The sequence below is a fragment of the Puma concolor genome, chromosome A2 (genome assembly GCF_028749965.1).
Source record: "Puma concolor isolate L17-30 chromosome A2, mPumCon1.1.hap2, whole genome shotgun sequence".
Classification (NCBI taxonomy): Eukaryota; Metazoa; Chordata; class Mammalia; order Carnivora; family Felidae; genus Puma; species Puma concolor.
The window spans coordinates 46,163,065-46,183,669 of record NC_141668.1 but is presented as its reverse complement, the minus strand read 5'-3'; the positions used below and the strand labels follow the sequence as shown (position 1 = coordinate 46,183,669).

General features: G+C 42.1%; 1 protein-coding gene across 11 annotated transcripts in view; it reads right to left on the bottom strand.

The window, feature by feature from the left end:
• LOC112866381 (RP9 pre-mRNA splicing factor) overlaps nt 1-16,661 on the bottom strand; it is a 43,035-nt gene extending 26,374 nt beyond the window's left edge. For 7 of the 11 annotated variants that reach the window (XR_015245733.1, XR_015245731.1, XR_015245735.1 and 4 more), the window contains exons 1-4: nt 15,534-16,371; nt 12,129-12,159; nt 10,178-10,307; nt 4,659-4,750 (exon numbers count right to left, since the gene is read on the bottom strand). Coding sequence is in view for 6 of the 11 variants with exons in the window: in XM_086693065.1 (XP_086549191.1) it covers nt 4,659-4,750; nt 10,178-10,307; nt 12,129-12,159; nt 15,534-15,748 (468 nt within the window). In the remaining 5 variants the exon portion in view is untranslated. Of the gene's footprint in view, nt 1-4,658; nt 4,751-10,177; nt 10,308-12,128; nt 12,160-15,533; nt 16,374-16,398 lie in introns of those variants that run through there. The other 4 variants (XM_086693087.1, XM_086693069.1, XM_086693079.1 and 1 more) reach the window with 2 other exon arrangements.
• Nucleotides 16,662-20,605: the final 3,944 nt, after the last annotated feature.

The following is a 20,605-nucleotide window of genomic DNA, read 5'->3' as shown; positions in this document are numbered from 1 at the left end:
TAGAAAACTTGAAAAGACCCATAACCAGTGAAGAAATTGAATCAGTTATCAAAAATCTCCCAACAAATAAGAGTCCAGGACCAGATGGCTTCCCTGGGGAATTCTACCAGACATTTAAAGCAGAGATAATACCTATCCTTCTCAAGCTGTTCCAAAAAACAGAAAGGGAAGGAAAACTTCCAGACTTATTCTATGAAGCCAGCATTACTTTGATTCCTAAACCAGACGGAGACCCAGCAAAAAAAGAAAACTACAGGCCCATATCCCTGATGAATATGGATGCAAAAATTCTCAATAAGATACTAGCAAATCGAATTCAACGGCATATAAAAAGAATTATTCACCATGATCAAGTGGGATTCATTCCTGGGCTGCAGGGCTGGTTCAACATTTGCAAATCAATCAATGTGATACATCACATTAAGAAAAAAAAAGGAAAGAATCATATGATCCTGCCAATCGATGGAGAAAAAGCATTTGACAAAATTCAGCATCCTTTCTTAATAAAAACCCTTGAGAAAGTCAGGATAGAAGGAACATACTTAAACATCATAAAAGCCATTTATGAAAAGCCCACAGCTAATATCATCCTCAATGGGGAAAAACTGAGAGCTTTCCCCCTGAGATCAGGAACACGACAGCCATGTTCACTCTCACCGCTGTTATTTAACATAGTGTTAGAAGTGCTAGCATCAGCAATCAGACAACAAAAGGAAATCAAAGGCATCAAAATTGGCAAAGATGAAGTCAAGCTATCACTTTTTGCAGATAACATATTATACAAGGAAAACCCAACAGACTCCACCAAAAGTCTGCTAGAACTGATACATGAATTCAGCAAAGTCGCAGGATACAAAATTAATGTACAGAAATCAGTTGCATTCTTATACACTAATAATGAAGCAATAGAAAGACAAAATAAACTGATCCCATTCACAATTGCACCAAGAGTCATAAAATACCTAGGAATAAACCTAACCAAAAATGCAAAAGACCTATATACTGAAAACTATGGAAAACTTATGAAGGAAATTGAAGAAGATATAAAGAAATGGAAAAACATTCCATGCTCATGGATTGGAAGAATAAATATTGTTAAAATGTCAATACTATCCAAAGCTATCTACACATTCAATGCAATCTCAATCAAAATTGCACCAGCATTCTTCTTGAAGCAAGAACAAGCAATCCTAAAATTTGTATGGCACCACAAAAGACCCCGAATAGCCAAAGTAATATTGAAGAAGAAGACCAAAGTGGGAGGCATCACAATCCCAGACTTTAGCCTCTACTACAAAGCTGTAATCATCAAGACAGCATGGCACTGGCACAAAAACAGACACACAGACCAACGGAATAGAATAGAAACTCCAGAACTGGACCCACAAAAGTATGGCCAACTAATCTTTGACAAAGCAGGAAAGAATATCCAATGGAAAAAAGACCGTCTCTTTAACAAATGGTGCTGGGAGAGTTGGACAGCAACATGCAGAAGAATGAAGCTAGACCACTTTCTTACACCATTCACAAAAATAAACTCAAAATGGATAAAGGACCTGAATGTGAGAAAAGAAACCATCAAAACCCTAGAGGAGAAAGCAGGAAAAAACCTCTCTGACCTCAGCCGCAGCAATTTCCGACTTGCCACATCTCCAAAGGCAAGGGAATTTAAAGCAAAAATGAACTATTGAGCCCTCATGAAGATAAAAAGCTTCTGCACCGCAAAGGAAACAATCAACAAAACTAAAAGGCAACCGACGGAATGGGAGAAGATACTTGCAAATGACATATCAGACAAAAGGCTAGTATCCAAAATCTATAAGGAACTCACCAAACTCCACACCTGAAAAACAAATAATCCAGTGAAGAAATGGGCAGAAAACACAAATAGAAACTTCTCTAAAGAAGACATCCAGATGGCCAACAGGCACATGAAAAGATGCTCAACATCACTCCTTATCAGGGAAATACAAATCAAAACCACACTGAGATACCACCTCACGCCAGTCAGAGTGGCCAAAATGAACAAATTAGGAGACTATAGATGCTGGAGAGGACGTGGAGAAACAGCAACCCTCTTGCACTGTCGGTGGGAATGCAAACTGGTGCAGCCCCTCTGGAAAACAGTGTGGAGGTTCCTCAAAAAATTAAAAATAGATCTAACCTATGACCCAGCAATAGCACTGCTAGGAATTTACCCAAAGGATACAGGAGTACTGATGCATAGGGGCACTTGTACCCCAATGTTTATAACAGCACTTTCAACAATAGCCAAATTATGGAAAGAGCCTAAATGTCCTTCAACTGATGAATGGATAAAGAAATTGTGGTTTATATACACAATGGAAGACTACTTGGCAGTGAGAAAGAATGAAATCTGGCCTTTTGTAGCAACGTGGATGGAACTGGAGAGTGTGATGCTAACTGAAATAAGTCATAAAGAGAAAGACAGATACCATATGTTTTCACTCTTATGTGGATCCTGAGAAACTTAACAGAAGATGTTGGGGGAGGGGAAGGAAAAAAAAAAAAGAGAGAGGGAGAGAGCCAAACCATAAAAGACTCTTAAAAACTGAGAATAAACTGAGGGTTGATGAGGGGGGTGGGAGGGAGGGGGGGGGTGGGTAATGGGCACTGAGGAGGGCACCTGTTGGGATGAGCACTGGGTGTTGTATGGAAACCAATTTGATAGTAAATTTCATATTAAAAAAAATTATGTTAAAAAGACCTATTACCTTCTTACCTGGGGATAATTACTATTAATATTTGTCTCTTTCTTTCAATCAATATCATTAAATTTATGAAAAATTATTAATCATATTACATGTACAACTCTATTGTTTTTTACTTGTGTCTTCATGAACATTTTTCATGTCTTCTAAAACATAATTTCTGGGGTACCTGGCTAGCTCAGTGGGTAGAACATGTGACTCACGATCTGGGGGGGTTGTGAGTTCAAGCCCACACTGGGTGCAGAAATGACTTAAAAATGAAATCTTTTTTTTTAATGTTTTATTCATTTTTGAGAGAGAGAGAGAGAGAGCAAGTGAGCAAGCATGCACATGTGAGTGGGGAGGGGCAGAGAGAGAAGGAGATGGAGAATCCCAAGCAGGCTCCTGCTGTCAGAACAGAGCCCATCACAAGGCTCAAACCCACGGACTGTGAGATCATGACCTGAGCCAAAATCAAGAGTCAGATGCTTAACCAACTGAGCCACCCAGGTGCCCCTAAAAATAAAACCTTTTTTTTTTTTTTCTAAAAATAAAGTCTTAAAATAATAATTCCTAATGACTGAATCATTTGTATGTTACAGAAATTTATGTTGATATATTAGACTATTAAGTTTCCAATTTTTCTTCAGTTTCCATCGTTTCAATGATATGAGAGTTATCATTATGCATACATATCCTTAGTCATAAACAGTGTGTATATGTTGATGTTCTCTTATATCCTTAAAATAAATTCTTGGAAATGGGGTTTCTGGTCAAAAAAAAAGGAAAAAGAATATGTTCAAAGTTTTTGAGATTTATCATCAATCTATGTTCTATACTATCTGTAAAAACCGACATTCCACTTAAGTGGAATGATTGATCAAAAAGAAATTATTTCAGATTGTTAAAATTAAAACACAACATCTTAAACTCCTTAAAACCTTAAATAATGTTGACCCCAGTTTGACATATACTGATAACCTCAGTACATCCAGACAGTAGCATATTTCACTTGGCAGAAGCAGTTACTGAATGGTAAATTAACACCTTTAGGAGATGACTCTATTATTTTTTTTTTTAATTTTTTTTTCAACGTTTTTATTTATTTTTGGGACAGAGAGAGACAGAGCATGAACGGGGGAGGGGCAGAGAGAGAGGGAGACACAGAATCGGAAACAGGCTCCAGGCTCTGAGCCATCAGCCCAGAGCCTGACGCGGGGCTCGAACTCACGGACCGCAAGATCGTGACCTGGCTGAAGTCAGATGCTTAACCGACTGCGCCACCCAGACGCCCCAGGAGATGACTCTATTAAAATAAAGTGAGGAAATGATAAGTCTATTTTACTGTCTAAAGAGCATATATAATTTATATACACACTTATAGCTTATAAAGACATCTACTCTTTAAAAACTGGGAGGGGTGCCTGGGTGGCTCAGTTGGTTAAGCATCTGACTTCAGCTCAGGTCATGATCTCAAGGTTCACGAGTTTGAGCCCCGCATTGGGCTCTGTGCTGACAGCTCAGAGCCTGGAGCTGCTTCAGATTCTGTGTCTCCCTCTCTCTCTGCCCCTCCCCTGCTCGCACTCTGTCTGTCTCAAAAATAAATAAACATTAAAAAAAAAATGGGAAACTAAAACCCTAATTATAGTTATGATGTTTTATATAACTGAAAACAAGTGATTGAATAAATAAAAATGTCTGCTTTAGAAAAAGAATCACTATTCCCAAGGTATAAACAAATAACACTTTAATAAAAAGTTAGTTTTTTGTTAACTAATCTGTCACACAAATGTAATTTAACAAGAGATGTAGTCAATATCGGATATTCTGGCCAAAAATCTCTGAGAATGTGTTCTATGTGAATTTCCAGTTCGCCGATTACTCCCTGGTTCGTTAATATTCACTACTTCTGAAAAATGTAAATTGACAAGGTGGGGTTCTACTTACTACTCTGAACTGTTCTAATTTTTGGTTGCCTTTGATAAAAAAAGGGCATTCTTTGTCGCCTGTTCGGTGACCATACCGCTTACAACGCCAGCCTAAAAACAAAGAAAAAAGGAAATATTTCTGTAAGTAACAGTTTCATTTAATGAAGATGAAGAATCAGTACATCATATTAAAGTTTTTCTTCATTAAACTCCAATTCTAAAAGCAAATGCAATGACTGGATGAACCATGTACAATCCTAGAAAATAAAGGGAAACTGATTACTTCCCAAGCATCCTTTAATCGTGTAGCTTTGGGAGTAAATATTACCTCACCAGATAAGTATTAAGCAATCCAGTGTAAAAGTATTGTGAAGAGTGAATTTTTTTTGTCTGTAACTCACTGTATTTTTCAAAGAGAAGGTCTTTTCTATTCATCAAGTGACTCTGATCCTCATTTACAATTTCAGACACTAGAGCAAATAGCTTCTTTCTCTGATTGAATCAAAAACTGCACAATCCCTCCCCTTTAATTAAACCAAATCACAAATTATCTTAAAATGTTAATTTCATTAGCACTCTAATATGGCTTCACCTGCTGAACAGGGAAATTGTCCTTTGTAAAAAGTATATTATTTAGAAGCAGACAGCTGTGATGAGGAATGGGGAAGAAACACAGTAAGAAAATACATACACATGTTCCAGGACAACAGAGGGAAGTACACAACTTCGTGGAATTTTAGTGACTATGGACATGGCATCAGGCATTGAGATATAGGGAAAATGAAGTGGTGAACAAAGCAGGAATGGGTGAGATGCTTATTATTTCTCTCACCTGGTCCTCTTAGAACCATCTAGATTTGAGGTAAATCAGGAAGTCATATGAGAACAGTGAGTTAAATGTTTGGACATTAAGCAACTCCAACCAAGGAAGTCAGGAAGCAGGTAAAGGGATTACAGCTAAGATCAGCCAGGTTTGCTTCATGCTGACAGCTACTAAAAGCGTGAAGTGAATGAGAAGGGAAGTTTTTCCTTTTTAATTTTGAGGGCTGGAGGCAGGAAACCATTGAAAAAAAGTGAAGTTTGGAGATTCTTTATTGATTGCCTCCGAGCTGTCCCTGTCTTTCATTAACTCTCCTAATTAATTTAAAATTCAGGAAAGAAGGACTATACTCCTTCAAACCAAAGTCTTTTTTTGTGCTCAAAATTGTCGTATCATTAAAGGAAAGGTGATTCTTGCTATTCAAAATGTGGTCATGGACAAGCAAAATCAGCAACACATGGGGGCGCCTGGGTGGCGCAGTCGGTTGAGCGTCCGACTTCAGCCAGGTCACGATCTCGCGCTCCGTGAGTTCGAGCCCCGCGTCGGGCTCTGGGCTGATGGCTCGGAGCCTGGAGCCTGTTTCTGATTCTGTGTCTCCCTCTCTCTCTGCCCCTCCCCCGTTCATTCTCTGTCCCAAAAATAAATAAACGTTGAAAAAAAAAAAAATTAAAAAAAAAAAAAAAAAAAAAAAATCAGCAACACATGGGAGATTGTTAGAAATGTATACTGTTAGGTCCACCCCAGAAATACTGACACATATTAGAATTTTAAAGGATTAACTGGTGATTTATAGACATGTTAAAGTTTGAAAACCACTGTTCTAGATAACACTACAATCAACAAAATCAATGAAAACATGTACATGTACATGTGTCTTTCATCCTGTCTGGGAGGAGTCCAAATTTTGTGGGGCCTGAGCTTAAATTATGGGTTTGTGGAAGGGGGCTCTTTAGAAAGAAGAATACCTTGCCTTGGCAAATTTTGCAAAATCATATGACCGTATCAACACATCACTGGAACTTCTGCAGGTCCTTGAAAATCACAAGTGAGTAAAACTGGCTCTGGTCCCAACTCTGACACTTATTTTCCAAGTCAATGTACATAGCCATAAAATGGTAATTGAAATGTAAGTAACTACCTCATAAAAGAGAGCAGTGGTTTTCAAACTTAAAAAAAAAAAAAAAAAGCTGTAGACTTCTGGGTAAAGATGACAGACTAAATACATTTACCTGTTTTCACTCCCTTCCTGACAAGTCATAAAAATGAAAATGAAGAGAATTCTTTCCAAGGGGAATAAGCCAAGAAGCACTTCAAGAACGGCCAAGTGACAGCCTCCATAAAAGCACTGAAAATAGTTGCAAATTTGCCCACATCAATTTACTTGAAACCCTGTAAATTAATCAAAGGTTTGCCACAATCTGAGGACCATTAATTCAAGAAAAGCTAGTGAAGTTTGGTAAGAACAGAAGGGTTTCAGGCATTTTAACCAGGCCTACTCCCAACCCTCTCTCCTGATTGCCAGAATAATCTTGAAAACTAGCAGCCTTGCAACCATGACAACTATGAAAAGCAGCAATCCTGCACTCTCAATGGGGTAAGGCCAGGTTTTGAGTCTCTCAAAAATCCCTAACCCCAAAGCACAGAGCCACACTGGCAGGGTGTTGTTGCTATTTAACCAGTCATGTAGTTTACTCTACAGTAAAAGCCCAATCCCTTAGGATATTTGTTGAAAACAATTACCTGCAATTGTTTAATATCACAGCTCCCAACAGCTGTGATATGGATAAATAAGAGCCGAGCTAAAAATTTTAATGATCCAGGTAATGAGATGTCCACAGAGGGCTTTTAAAAATTCTGACACAATCCTGGGAAGCTAGAAGGCTGTGCACATGTGCCAACATTTATTTTGTTTTTTTTTTTCTTTTTAAGTTTTTTAAATGTTTTATTTATTCTTGAGAGAGAGAAAGAGAGAGAGACAGTGCATGAATGGGGGAGGGGCAGAGAGCAAAAGAGACACAGAATCGTAAGCAGGCTCCACGCTTTGAGCTGTCAGCACAGAGCCTGATGCAGGGCTTGAATGCACAAACCGGGAGATCATGACCTGAGCCAAACTTGGATGCTTAGCTGACTGAACCACCCAGGTGCCCGTTTTTTTGATAGTAGCCATCCTAACAGGTATGAGGTTGTATTTCACTAATTACTGATGCTGAGAATCTTTTCATGGGCTTACTGGATACCTGTATATCTTCTTTGGAGAAATGTCTATTCAAGTCCTTTGCCAAATTTTAATCAGGTTGTTTCTTTGTTGTTTTTAGGAGTTCTCTATATATTATAGATATAATCCCTTATTAGATATATGATTTACAAATATTTTCTCCCATTTTGTTAGTTGGCTTTTTACTCTTTTGTTAATGTCTTTTATTCACAAAATTTTGTGGTTTTCATGAAGTCAAATTTGTCTGTTTTTTCTTTTGTTGGCTGTACCTTTGGTGTTTCATCCAAAAAATCATTACCAAATCCAATTTTGTGCAGCTTTGCCCTGTTTTCTTCTAAGAGATTTTATAGTTTTAGGTATTATATTTAAATCTTTGATCCACTTAGAGTTAAATTTTATGTATGATATTAGATAAGGACCCAACTTCATTCTTTTGCAAGAGAATGTCAAGTTTTTTTTAAAAGACTGCTCTTTCCCCATTTAATGGTCTTGGCTCCACCAAAACAAGAAATTAAAACAACAAAGATGAGTCAACATATAGGAAAACAGGAAATTCAAGACAAGAAAGAAGCTAAGGGAAACTGCAGAATGAGTGTCTTAGTTCCGGCTCCCATAATATAGAGTGGGTCACTTACACAATAGGAATTTGTTTTCTCATAGGCTAGGGACTGGAGATCTAAAATCTGGGTGCCAAAAGAGTTGGTTTCTGATGATTACTGTCCTCCTGGCTTGCAGACAGCTGTATCCTCATGGTGTGTCCTTACACAGTAGAAAGAGAGCAAGCTGTCTGGTCTCTTCTTAAAAGGAACTCATCAGGGGCGCCTGGGTGGCTCAATCAGTTAAGCCTCCGACTTCAACTCAGGTCGTGATCTTGTGGTTTGTGGGTTTGAGCCCCGCGTCGGGCTCTGTGCTGACAGCTCAGAGCCTGGAGCCTGCATTGGATTCTGTGTCTCCCTCTCTCTCTGCCCCTCCCCCCTCACGCTGTGTCCCTCTCTCCTTCAAAGATAAATAAACATCAAAAAAAAAAAAAAAAAAGGAACTAATCATATCATCAGAGGCACCCTCAATACTTTATCCAATCCTAATTACCACCCAAAGGTCCTATCTCCAAATACCATCCTATTGGGGATTAGGGCTTCAACATAAGAATTTATGGAGGGACACAAACATTCAATTCATAACACAAAGTGAGGCATGCCTAAGTGCCTCAGTTGGTTAAGTGCACGACTCTTGATTTCAGCTCAGGTCATGATCTCGTGGTCCTAAGATTGAGCCCTTGTCAGCTTCCATACTGGGCGTGGACCCTGCTTAAGATTCTCTCTCTCCCTCTCCCCTGTTCGCTCTCTCTCAAACAAACAACACAAAGTGAAGGGAGATTCCTGGATGATAAGCATGGGAGCAACCATTTTCAGAAGAATGTAATTAATACAATGTCTCAGGCATTTAGAGGTCTTAAGATTCAATCTTTAGAACAATTTGAGACTGAGTAAAAAGAAATCAGTACGTGGAAACCAAAAACAATAATAATAAAACACATGCACATAACACACACCAAAAACAAGATAACTGTTAATCTGGGGCGGGAGGGAGAGGGAATTAATTCAGGATGCATAAAGGAAAAGTAATCACTTTACTACATGACTCAGCTCTGAACATAATTATAATAAAGTAAGTACCCAGGATTATCTAACCAAAATTATGAAAAAACTATTTTGGGGAAGATGTGATATAGTAAGGGTACATATGTGTAGTAAGAGCTAAATTCTCATCTTCCATTGTATGATGTTAACAGATAAACCTGAAAAATCAATGCAATGTAAATGTGATCTTAGGCACATGAAGATAAATATCAAAATAACCAACTAAAAGAGCTAAAAGTGGGAATGGAGAAAAAGAGACTGGGAACTATTTTAATTATGTGCATGAAGAATCTTTGTACAAACAAATGTCTTTAAACGGCAGCAGTACCCTTTCTTCAAATACCAAATACCACTTAAGCTGGATGAAGGTGTTGCGGCTCTGGTGGGGTGGGGGCGTGCACACACAGCACTCCTGCTCTGGACACCCACCTCAGGTCACATGGATGAAACCTTAACACCACTGATGGGGGGGGGGGGGAGGTGCAAAGGACTGAAGCAAGACACAAAGGGATCTGCCCCCTCCAATGTATCCCAATGTACCTCCTTGTCCCTCCTGGCATTTCTACAACAGAGTATCCTTTCTGTTACTTGAATATTACCAAGGAGTGTACTCCAAAGGCAGCTACGGTCCTGTGGGCAACCACTGCCCTTGGGAGTCAGAAGCCCTGGAGTCAAAGCCCTGCTCTGCCTCTTGGACACTCACTAACATACGCAGCTCGGCTTCCTTAACTATGAAACAGACATCACGCCTTGGCTTAACAGGTCTCGGTGAGGGAAAAAAAAAGAGGTAAACACGCTCTGTGAGTCGTAATATATAACTTGTGTGTACTGAGGAGTGTTACCTGAAACTCTCCCATACTCACACTGCATAACTTTGACTTCTTTCCCGAGTGGCATCCAAAGTCCTTTAGTTGGTGCGTGAGCCAGAAATTCCCTGGCATGTTCGTTGCCTGGTACATCTGGTATACAGTCTTCCGGCTTAGTCTCATCTTCCTAAAAAAGGAAACAACATGTACACGACGTGGCAAAAGAGCACTGGAATTCTCTCCTACCTGCTTCAGAACACAGCACTGCCTGGCTTTCACATGGGCTGGACATGCCCACGTCATCCTGTTACCCTCTCCAGTACTAGAAAGACAAATTATACCTGACACAAAAACCAGAAATAAATATACCAGAAGGACTATATCATGAAAACAAAGTAGTTGTTCTTAGAGAAAGGTTACTAGTAAAGCAGAAATCTGCCCTTCATATAGGAATGATCTGTGAGCTCCAAATTCTAACGTAAATCAGATTTAAAGATCAAAAAAAGGTTCCATGACCACAAAATCTTAGTGGAATGAGGCAAGGTGTAACAATTAAAGTAGGGGCACCTGGCTGGCTCAGGAGATGGAACATGCAACTCTTGATCTCGGGGTTGAGGTTTGAGCCCCACGTTGAGTGTAGAGATTACTTAAAAACAAAATTTAAGGGGCATCTAGGTGGCTCAGTCACTTAAGCATCCGACTTCAGTTCAGGTCATGATCTCACGGTTTGTGAGTTCGAGCCCTGTTTCAGCTCTCTGCTGTCAGCATGGGGCCTGCCTCGGATCCTCCGTCTCCCCTCTCTCTGCCCCCCGCCGCCTCTCAAAAATAAATAAATGTTAAAAAGAAAAAAATTAAATTAAAAAAATATAAATTTGCCTGGCTGTTTCACTTGCTTAAGCATGTGACTCTTTGTTTTGGCTCAGGTCATGATCTAATGGTTTGTGGGTTCAAGCCCTGCATCAGGATCTGGGCTGACAGCGTGGAGCCTGCTTCGGATCCTCCCTCTCCTTGTCCCTCCCCTGTTCTTGTGTGCATGCTCTCTCTTGCTCTCTCTGAAAATAAATAAACTTAACATATGTATATACACATATACATATACATATGTATATGTGTATATACATATATATTTCAAGAATTAAAACAGGATTATCTAGAATAAAAATGTTATGTTAAAATAGCTTATTATAACTTGAAGACCATTGTCATGTTTTCTAGTCACACACATGCTATCTCTATCTGTGAGTTGCATATTCACCACTGAATATATGCATTTACAATTAAAGAGGGTTTTTTTTCAGTTTCCATGAATATTTAATCTATAACAGAAGAACATTTTCTAAAACTCTTTTAATTTAAAAATTTTTAATATATATTTTTTATTTTAGGTAGGCCCCACCCCTAACATGGGGCTTCAACTCATGACCCTGAGATCAAGAGTCTCATGCTCTACTGACTGAGCCAGCCAGGTGCCCCTAAAAATCTTTTCTTTTATTTGAAAGTGAGCATGCAAAAGGTTGCTCTGGCCTCTAAAGAGCCCTGTAAGTCTCACTCTCACAGACACTGGACAACATGGCCAGGTTGGCAGGAAGTGGTAGGGGGTGTCCTGCACCAGGGGCTGGACTAGAGGAGCTTCCAGTCTCCACACAGACTACTGTTCTCTGAGCTGACACTCAGGAAACCAGCAGTGAGTAGTCAGAGATGGAGCAGAGCGGTGAGAAGATGCAGCCACAGCAGGAGACAGAGAAGGGGACCGATTACTGAGGAACACGTGGGCCTGCCACCGTTTCTTAGGGAACAGTCACACGGTTGATTACATTTCTACAAAGACACAGGCTGAAGACACAAAGCCCAAAGTGTATGGACTGACTGGCATCTGCAGGGAGGAGCAGGGTTATGAGAAAAGATGTTCCAAACCTTATATAACAGTTTTTCATAACAAGTTACTGAGTCTGAGCACTGAGTCAAATATGTCTGAGAGAATAACCAAAGGTACAAACTTCACACTGACCTTGATAAGCCCAGGAGGAGGTTTTTCATAACTAGAAAGGAAAAGAAAAACTGCCGTCAATCATGTTAACAGGAACACAATACGTTTTAATGAGCAAAAAGCAACTAGAGGTCAAAATGAAAAGAATATCTTTAGTAAAACCTTAAAACTGCATTAGATCTAAAGCAGTTAGTAAAATATGCCCAGCAGTCAGAGATCTTATAAGTAAACTGATGCTACACCACATCCTGCAGAGATCTAGAAAATTCACTGAAATGATAACTAACTTGGTGTTTGAGCACAATGAATTTATCTTCGAAGAAGAGAGCAAGAGATTGCAGGTGAAATGTGTGGGAAGACCCCTGAGCTAATCATGCTTCCAGACTGTCACGGTTGTCAGGTTATTTACCTACCATAACTTCCACTTACTCAGCATGGAGGCTCATGTGGGGAAGGCTGAGGAATCTGTTCTAACCTGGATGGAGGCAGTGCAGGGGGGCAGGAACAAAACTGGAGGGAAGGGCCTGTTGCAGGGGATGGAGGCGATGGTGATCTGTCCTAGAGGCTTTCTTTCCCATATCCCTGCAGCTCTCAGTTCAAATCCTGCCCACTCACCCTGCCCGCAGAGTGAGCCATCCATTCCTCAGTTCTGACAGCCCTCTGTGCCCATACTGACCTCACTGGACTCGGGGTGTAGGACCCCTGCATGGTGCCTGGACGACATTCTTTACTGAATGATGCTAGAGCAAGCAGATGTATGATGTGTGGGAATGTACGTTCCCTTGGAGCTCACAGACTCCCAAGGGTCCTAAGGGTACATACGCATCATGTCTATGCTCCCAATTCATTTTCACTTCCTATCACTCTGCCGAAGTGCCCCAGAAGGGTTCTGGATTCCAAATCTGGAAAATCAACACCAAATGCTCATGTTCATTTTTAAGTACTGACACACTACTAGCTATAACACACACTGCGTGGGTATTTATTTGGCTTTTAACTGTGAATGTTGATAGGACCAAAAGCAAAAATAAGAATGAAAAAAAGAAACATTATAACCAAATATCCTGGGTCTATTCAACGCCTGCAAAGCACATTTTGCTGAAGATATCTGGCCATAGCAGCTAGCTAGTTTAAAACCGTGAAGACTCCAGAAAGTTGTAAATGTGAATGCTTTAACATTGCTGCACCCAGATGGTGAAGCAAGGGTGACTAATTAAATATTCTATAATGAATATGTATTACTTGTATCAACCGATAAACACTGATAAATCTTAGAAGAGTGAATTAGATACTGATATGGAACAATTTCCATTATAGTTTTAAGTAAAAAAAAAAAAAGGTAGGGGGAGGGCAGAGGGAACAAAACAGTGTATTTGGTGAGCTTCTATTTGTGTGTATGGGAAAAAGGACACTATATGTGGCCACGTGCATGCGATGTGCCTGTGCACACATGCACACACACCAAGTTACCTCTACAAGGATATCTAAGAAATTGGTTGCATGCCTGCCTGTAAGCAGGGAAAGGAACTAAGGTCCATTAATGGCAGAGACCTGTGTTTCACTGTATTCACACCTACATGTACCAACCTACAAAATGCTTTTTAACTGCAAAAGAAAAGTGGTATCAATGGTATCTACAGCAATGTTGGTATTAGCCCAGGTTAACGTATCTCTGAGAGAAAAACCAAAGGTAAGTTGGGACTAAGAAAGAAAAATGGCGCCAAAATTATGCTATTAGGAGTTCATATCAGCTATAGAGTTATATAGGCTGCATTTCTCTTTTAACAATGCTGTTTCTGTAATTGTTTCAGGAACATAATCCCCACCCTAGCCCTAACCAACTTGATAGTTTCCTCCCACAAAAAGGGAGCAGGTACAATAGGCAAAACTAAATTTGATATTCAGGTAATATTAAGTGTTCAACATAAAAACTTGCTCCCTGTCGAAGTAACCAATCAATTATTGTCCCAGGCATGTTGCTAGGTACTAGAAGGGAGAACTAAGAGCATAACGATATTATCTAGTTACATCCAAAAAAACACATAAAATGAAAAGTACTCGCATAAGTATCAATAGCTCTTTATAACTGCCCTGATAAAAGGAGATGGTCTATCTTTTTGGAGTATAAGACCCCAAATTCTAGTAGGAGTATTTTTCAGTTCCAAATCAGTTGAATGAGAATCCTGTAGAAGTGAAGCAAGGCAGAGCAGAAACTTCACGAGCTTTGGAGGTAAAAACCTTTGAATTATGATTCATTCTCACTGTGTACTGGGGCATGTTACTTAACCCCCGGAGCCTCAACTTCCACATGGGTGAACATATCACACCACACACTTCACAATGCTGGCTTTTGTCCCTTCTGTTGAAGACAAGTCCATGCTCTCAAGAGCTTCATGAAGCACCTCAAGACTGGAGGGAGCATTAGCATCACAGAGGCCGAGATCTGGACCAGCAGAGGTAGAAGAAAACAACGTGCCAGGTGGTAAATGACAAATGCCAGAAGACTATTCTAGAGCTTTTCTGAGCAGACAGAGGAGGATCTGCCCCATGAAGATTACATAGTAAACAACTAGGCATGAATAGACTTAGCTTTTTAGGTGTGCTACAGTTATTTTCCAAAGCAAATGCTTAAAATATTTTCAAACACAAAGTGGTGGCATAACCTAACAAGAACAATGTAAATCTGCACAAACTGGGGAAATGATACAGTTCTTCTGCAGTCATTCATTAGAAATATTGATGCAAAGAGACCAGGGGTGCCTGGGTGGCTCAGTGGTTGAGCGTCCGACTTTGGCTCAGGTCATGATCTCGCAGTCCCTGAGTTCGAGCCCCGCGTCTGGCTCTGTGCTGGCCGCTCAGAGCCTGGAGCCTGTTTCAGATTCTGTGTCTCCCTCTCTCTCTGACCCTTCCCCGTTCATGCTGTCTCTCTCTGTCTCAAAAATAAATAAACGTTAAAAAAAAAATTAAAAAAAAAAAAAGAGACCAAAGGGAGTTTGGTGGTACAGTCTATGAACCCAATAATCCAGTAACACCTCCTTTGAGCCACAAGAGTTGTACAAAAACAACAGATGGCCAAACGCAAATCCAAATTCCTGAAAAATATGTAATTGTTATTGCCAAGATGAAAAGGAGTGTGATGGAACTACACATTGTGAAATCTATTATTAGCAATGACATTCCCTAAAAAAAGTCAATTTACAACTGTTTTCACAAATTTAAAGGAAGGTAGTTGATGGCTGAAGGGTCCCATTGAAAAGAGCAGGCCAGCCTCCAACAACGCAATGCATTTTGCGTAAAAGGATTAATTACAAAGGATTTGACTCCTTTGAAGACTTTTCTTTACATGATCATCTTAGTACAGGTAACAGAAGTGCCTGAAAGAAAAACGTGTCATTTATTGAATAACCCAGGGAACAGCAAACTTACGTTTGCCTTCTGGAGCTCATTACAGAGTGACAATCACAGAAAAGCACCGAAAGGCCATAAATGCACCTCCCGCCTGATGTTTCCATCTCCTCTACAACCTGCCCTTCTCCCACAGCCATGGGCACTCTCCTCGAACCCGCCGGAGCTGGCCTTGCACGGGGCCTCTTGAAGTCAGGCCACGCTGACCAGCAGGAACGGGAGACCCCGGTCCTCATTCTTTCTGCTCAGCTGGAACCGGCCTCTTCGTAGCCCCCACCCTTCATGCTGCTCAAAATCCTCAGGACTAAAGAGAACAAGTCTCCACGCTCTTCCACCTGACAGCCACCTTCGGAATCTTCAGGGACAGTCCGTCACCCCATTCTCCGGCCCTCCCCTCCGGGCCGCACGAACGGTACAGGACGGCTGGTTCTCGTCCCTCCTTCGCAGCAGATGAAGAGAATGCGGATTTGACCCGGTCCACCGGGGGCCCTCTGAACCGACACCGTGAAAGGGCACGACCGCAGCGCTCACTGCACTTGGCCGCGCGTTCAGTCCCCAAATCGCGCCCGAGCGCTTACTAAGTGCCGCCGGATCCGCCGCACCCGCCCCGCCGAGCCCCGGCCGCACGCCGACCTCGCGCGGGGGACTAGAGCCCGCGCTTCCCCTGCCGGTCCCGGCCGCTCGGCGCGCGGGGGGAACGGCCCTTCCCTCCCCGCGGAGGCGCCACTGGAAGTCGGGTGGCCGCGCCGCGCGGGGCCGGAACTGGCGGTCGGCTTGGCCGGGGTCCCGCTGCCCGCGACCGGGTCCCCCGGGAACCCAGCCTCACGCGCCCCCGCGCCACCCCGACCGCACGCCTCGCGGAGGAGCGCGGGCGGCGCGGACTCACAAGGACTCCAGGTGCTTGAGCTGCTGCAGCTGTTGCGCGTCGTGCCGCCGCCGCTTCTGCTCTCGGCGCCGCTGCAGCTCCTGCTCGGCCGACTCCCGCGGCCGCCGCGCGCCTCCGGCTCGCGCGTCGTCACGCCCCGGCCGGGAAGACATCGCGGCCCGCGCGGCTGAGGCGACCCGCGGCGCGCCTGAGGCGCCTGAGGCGGCCGAGGCAGCGAAGACGGCACTTCCTCCGCGCCGCGCCGCGCCCGGGCCGGCCCCGCAGCGCCCCCTCCCGCCGTCCGCCCGGGCAGCGCCCTCCGTCTCCGCCGAGGCCTCCCGGTCCCCGCCTCCCGCCAGGCCCGCCGGCCACCTCCCCGGGCCGCGGCCCCAAGTCGGCGCTCGGAGCTCCGTGAGCCCGCTGCCTGGCCGGCCGGTGCCGGAGTTCGGCGCGCGACCCCTGGCGGTGGCGGCCAGGCGGGCGGAGGAAGCCTGCGGGGCAGCCGGGACGCCCCGCCCCCGGGACCCTGGGAGCGGGTGCGAAGGGGTTTTGTAGTCCCGGGTGGGATTAGACTATGAGCGCTGCTGCTACGTGGTGCTGGGATTCAAACAGCTTTGAAGAAAGCAAGACTCTCCATAGAAATTCTCTAATTTTCCGGAGCATGGTTAAAACATAGCGTACAGTGTATTTAGACGTTTGGGTGCTGGGCGAAAAGCTGTATATACTGAGCGCTTTTTATGTGTTGGTCATTGAGCTAAGCCCTTAAAAATGGGTGATTTAATCTTTAAAAAGCAATTGCTGTTATTACCCTTGTAGATAGGAAGGAGCCCAGGGAGTTAAATAACATGCACAGGCAATAAGTCGTGGAGCCAGGATGCAAAGTGTTAAGTGCTTAACTAGGTTACATTTTGAAAATGTGTCTGATACGTGAAGTTATGATAATTGTTTTAGCTTTAACATAATGGAAGAAACCACAACGGAAGTAAAAGTAACAGCATAGGGGATATATCCCTCAAATGTGGTGTTCAATATAGTTAATACTGAAAATATATGAAGAGTGCCTTCATATTTATTAGAGAAAATCCAAATAAACAAAGGCTATGAACACAAACGCATGTTACACTGATTTGTCCATTTGTCCCATAACTTGGAAATCAGGTTTCCCTTGAGAGGGAAAAACTGGTACATATACCAGTCCAGTTGTTGATGTAAGCTACCTGGCCCAATAAGTACCCTGTAAATACCTTGCAAGACATCTTCATCTAGTCAAGAATATTGTCTAAGGAAGAGATGTGACTGAGAAACAAAGTGTAACTTAATCGTGTTACAGAAGGAAGATGGTCTCTAGAACCTAGAAAAAGAGAACCAAGGTAAAATAATCAGGTAGTGTTTATCCAGTATTGTCCACTAAAGACACAAATTATATAAACACACATGAATGTTCTGATCACTGGAGAAATACCCACCATATGGAATAAGGCATGAAATTGATCAAACGTGGCCTCATCTCTTTTTTTAGTTGAAGTGTAGTCGACATACAATATTATATTAGTTTCAGGAGTACAACATATTGACTCAACATTTATGTACATTAAGAAATGTTTAGGGGCACCTGGGTGGCTCAGTCGGTTGAGCGTCTGACCTTGGCTCAGGTCATGATCTCACAGTCGGTGAGTTCAAGCCCCTCATCCGGCTCTGGGCTGACAGCCTGCTTCAGATTCTGTGTGTCTCTCTCTCTCCCTCCCCCGCTCATGCTCTGTCTCTCTCTCTCTGTCAAAAATAAATAAACACTAAAAAATTTTTTAAAAATGTGTATCTTGATACTTGTTGTTACCATCTGTCACCATGCAAAGTTATGGCAATATTATTGACAATATTCCGTGTGCTGCACTTTTCATCCCTGTGACTTATAGCTGGAAGTTTGTGCCTTTTAATCCCCTTCACCTATCTCACCCATCCCCCCATCACTCCCCTCAAGCAACCGCCAATCTGTTCCCTATTACACTGTTTCTGTTTGTTAGGTTTTTGTGTTCTAGATTCCACATGTTCGAGAAATCATGGTATTGTCTTTTTCTCTCTCACTTATTTCACTTAGCATAATACCTCTAAGTCCATCCATGTTGTCGAAAATGGCAAGATTTCATTCCTTTTTATGGCTGAGTGATTTCACTGTATGTATGTGACACATCTTTATCCATTCATCTACGGATAGAGACAGGTTGTTTCCATATCTTGGTTGTTGTAAATAATGCTGCAAAAGTTGGCCCTATCTTAGGGAAATACCTTTCAAGACTAGCTAAGCTCCTCTGCTCTGATTCCATTCCCACCCAACAACATCCTGACAGTGTATTATACCAGATCCTAATATGAGGAGAAAGGTGTTTTTGTCAGATCTGAGTACTGGGGTGAGTAGAAAGGTAGTTCTCCTACTATAGATCAATAACTTGACATTGCAATTTGTAATTTAATATCTTATGACTATAGTTATTGTGGCAAATGGTATTATTCAAGTCACCTACAATAATCTCTCCCATGTCACTTGTTTTCTACAAATGACCTTGATACTCTTCCCACGGAGAGGTGGGGTCTATGCCCCTTCCCTTGAATCTAGACCAACCTTAGTGATTTGATTGTAACCAGTAGAAAGTAGTGGAAGTGATGCCTCATCATTGTAAAGATTAGGTCAGAAAAGATCCGATTGTTTCCACTTGGTTCTCGTTGAATATGTGCTCCTAAAGCCTTAAGAAATATAAGCTGTTCAACTGCCCTGAAGCCACCATACTGTGCTGAAGCCCAAGTTAACTCAAGAGGAGAGATCACATGAAGTGATCTTGAGACTCAATAAACAGAGGAATGCTAGGCCACACCCCAGTGGCCTAACCACCCCAAAACCCTAGTCAGATGAGTCCATGGTACATAGCAGAGCAAATCTAAGCGTCTCACACCAACAAAGCTGAAGCAGAATTGTTCCTCCCCTCCTCAAGAAGCCTTGTTGATGGCCAAGCTATGCTCCTAAATTTAAAAAAAAAAAAAAAAAAGGAAGAAGAAGGAAGAAGGAAAAGATAAAAATAAAAGACATCAAATGTTCTCCAACCATAACCGGTGATCTTATAGCAATCCAGCAAATAATCTGAATACCTTGGGATATACTTCTAGGCAGAAACCAATTGGGTTGGGTTTCTGTCGCTTGCAATCGAAGGAATCACGACCGATTCAAATATTTGCTTAACCCAATGATTTGATCTCTCCCTGTAAGGTGGTACTAGGGGAGATGGATACAAGAAGATCCAGGGGTTGATAGTGCCACTTTAGCAAGTATCAATCAAGACTCTTTGGAAAATACCAACAGATCAAAATCCAAATCAAACTGTTTCAGGGGAAAAAAAATGAAGGAATTTATTGAATCATATATGTCAAATGTCATGGGGTTGAACTTCAGGAATGGCTGCATGTAAGGGCTGAAATATTATCATTAACAGCTTCTCTCTCTTCACTTTTCTTTTGTATTGCTTCAATTTCATGTTGTTTCTCTCACTGTGGGGGCAAAGATGGCCACTAACTTAGCAGCCCCAGATGAAAGAAACTTTCTCAGTTCCAATAAGACGTCCGTGTATTATACTCATTGGCTTGGTAAGGATTATGTACCTGTCATGGAAACGGTCACTGTGATCAAGGAGATGTAGTACTCTGGCCAAACCAGTATCATACACCCACCTTAATTCACAGGGGCAGGATTAACAGACTGGGAAGGAGAGTTCCTCAAAGTGAAATCAAGGTTCTGTTAACAAGGGAGAGAGAGACAGAGAGAGAGAGAGAGAGAGACGGAGTGGAAAGGGATTCTGGACAGGGAAAAATAGCAGATGTACAGTTTGGTAATCTGACAGCCTCTCCCAATACCACCTCCTAGTCTGCATTCTAGGCATCTCTGTTTGATGATTAACATGTTAGAACTTATAAAGCAGTGAAAATCTTTTGATCCTTCCCTCTATGCGAGTCTGGGTTCTTTGTGTATTTTGACACCAGACAGAATTTTCCTGGTCATTAACCCAGTGTGATATGCAGGGTGTTGCAGTCACTTCACAAAGGCCTGATGGACCCCCATCCACCCAAAACTGGTTCACTGTCAAGACTGATAATGCCACAAATGCATCAAGAAAGTAGGAAGAAATTTGTTATTCACATATTGATACTTTCTGGAAGAGCAGTTCAGACACCTAAGCTAGTCCAA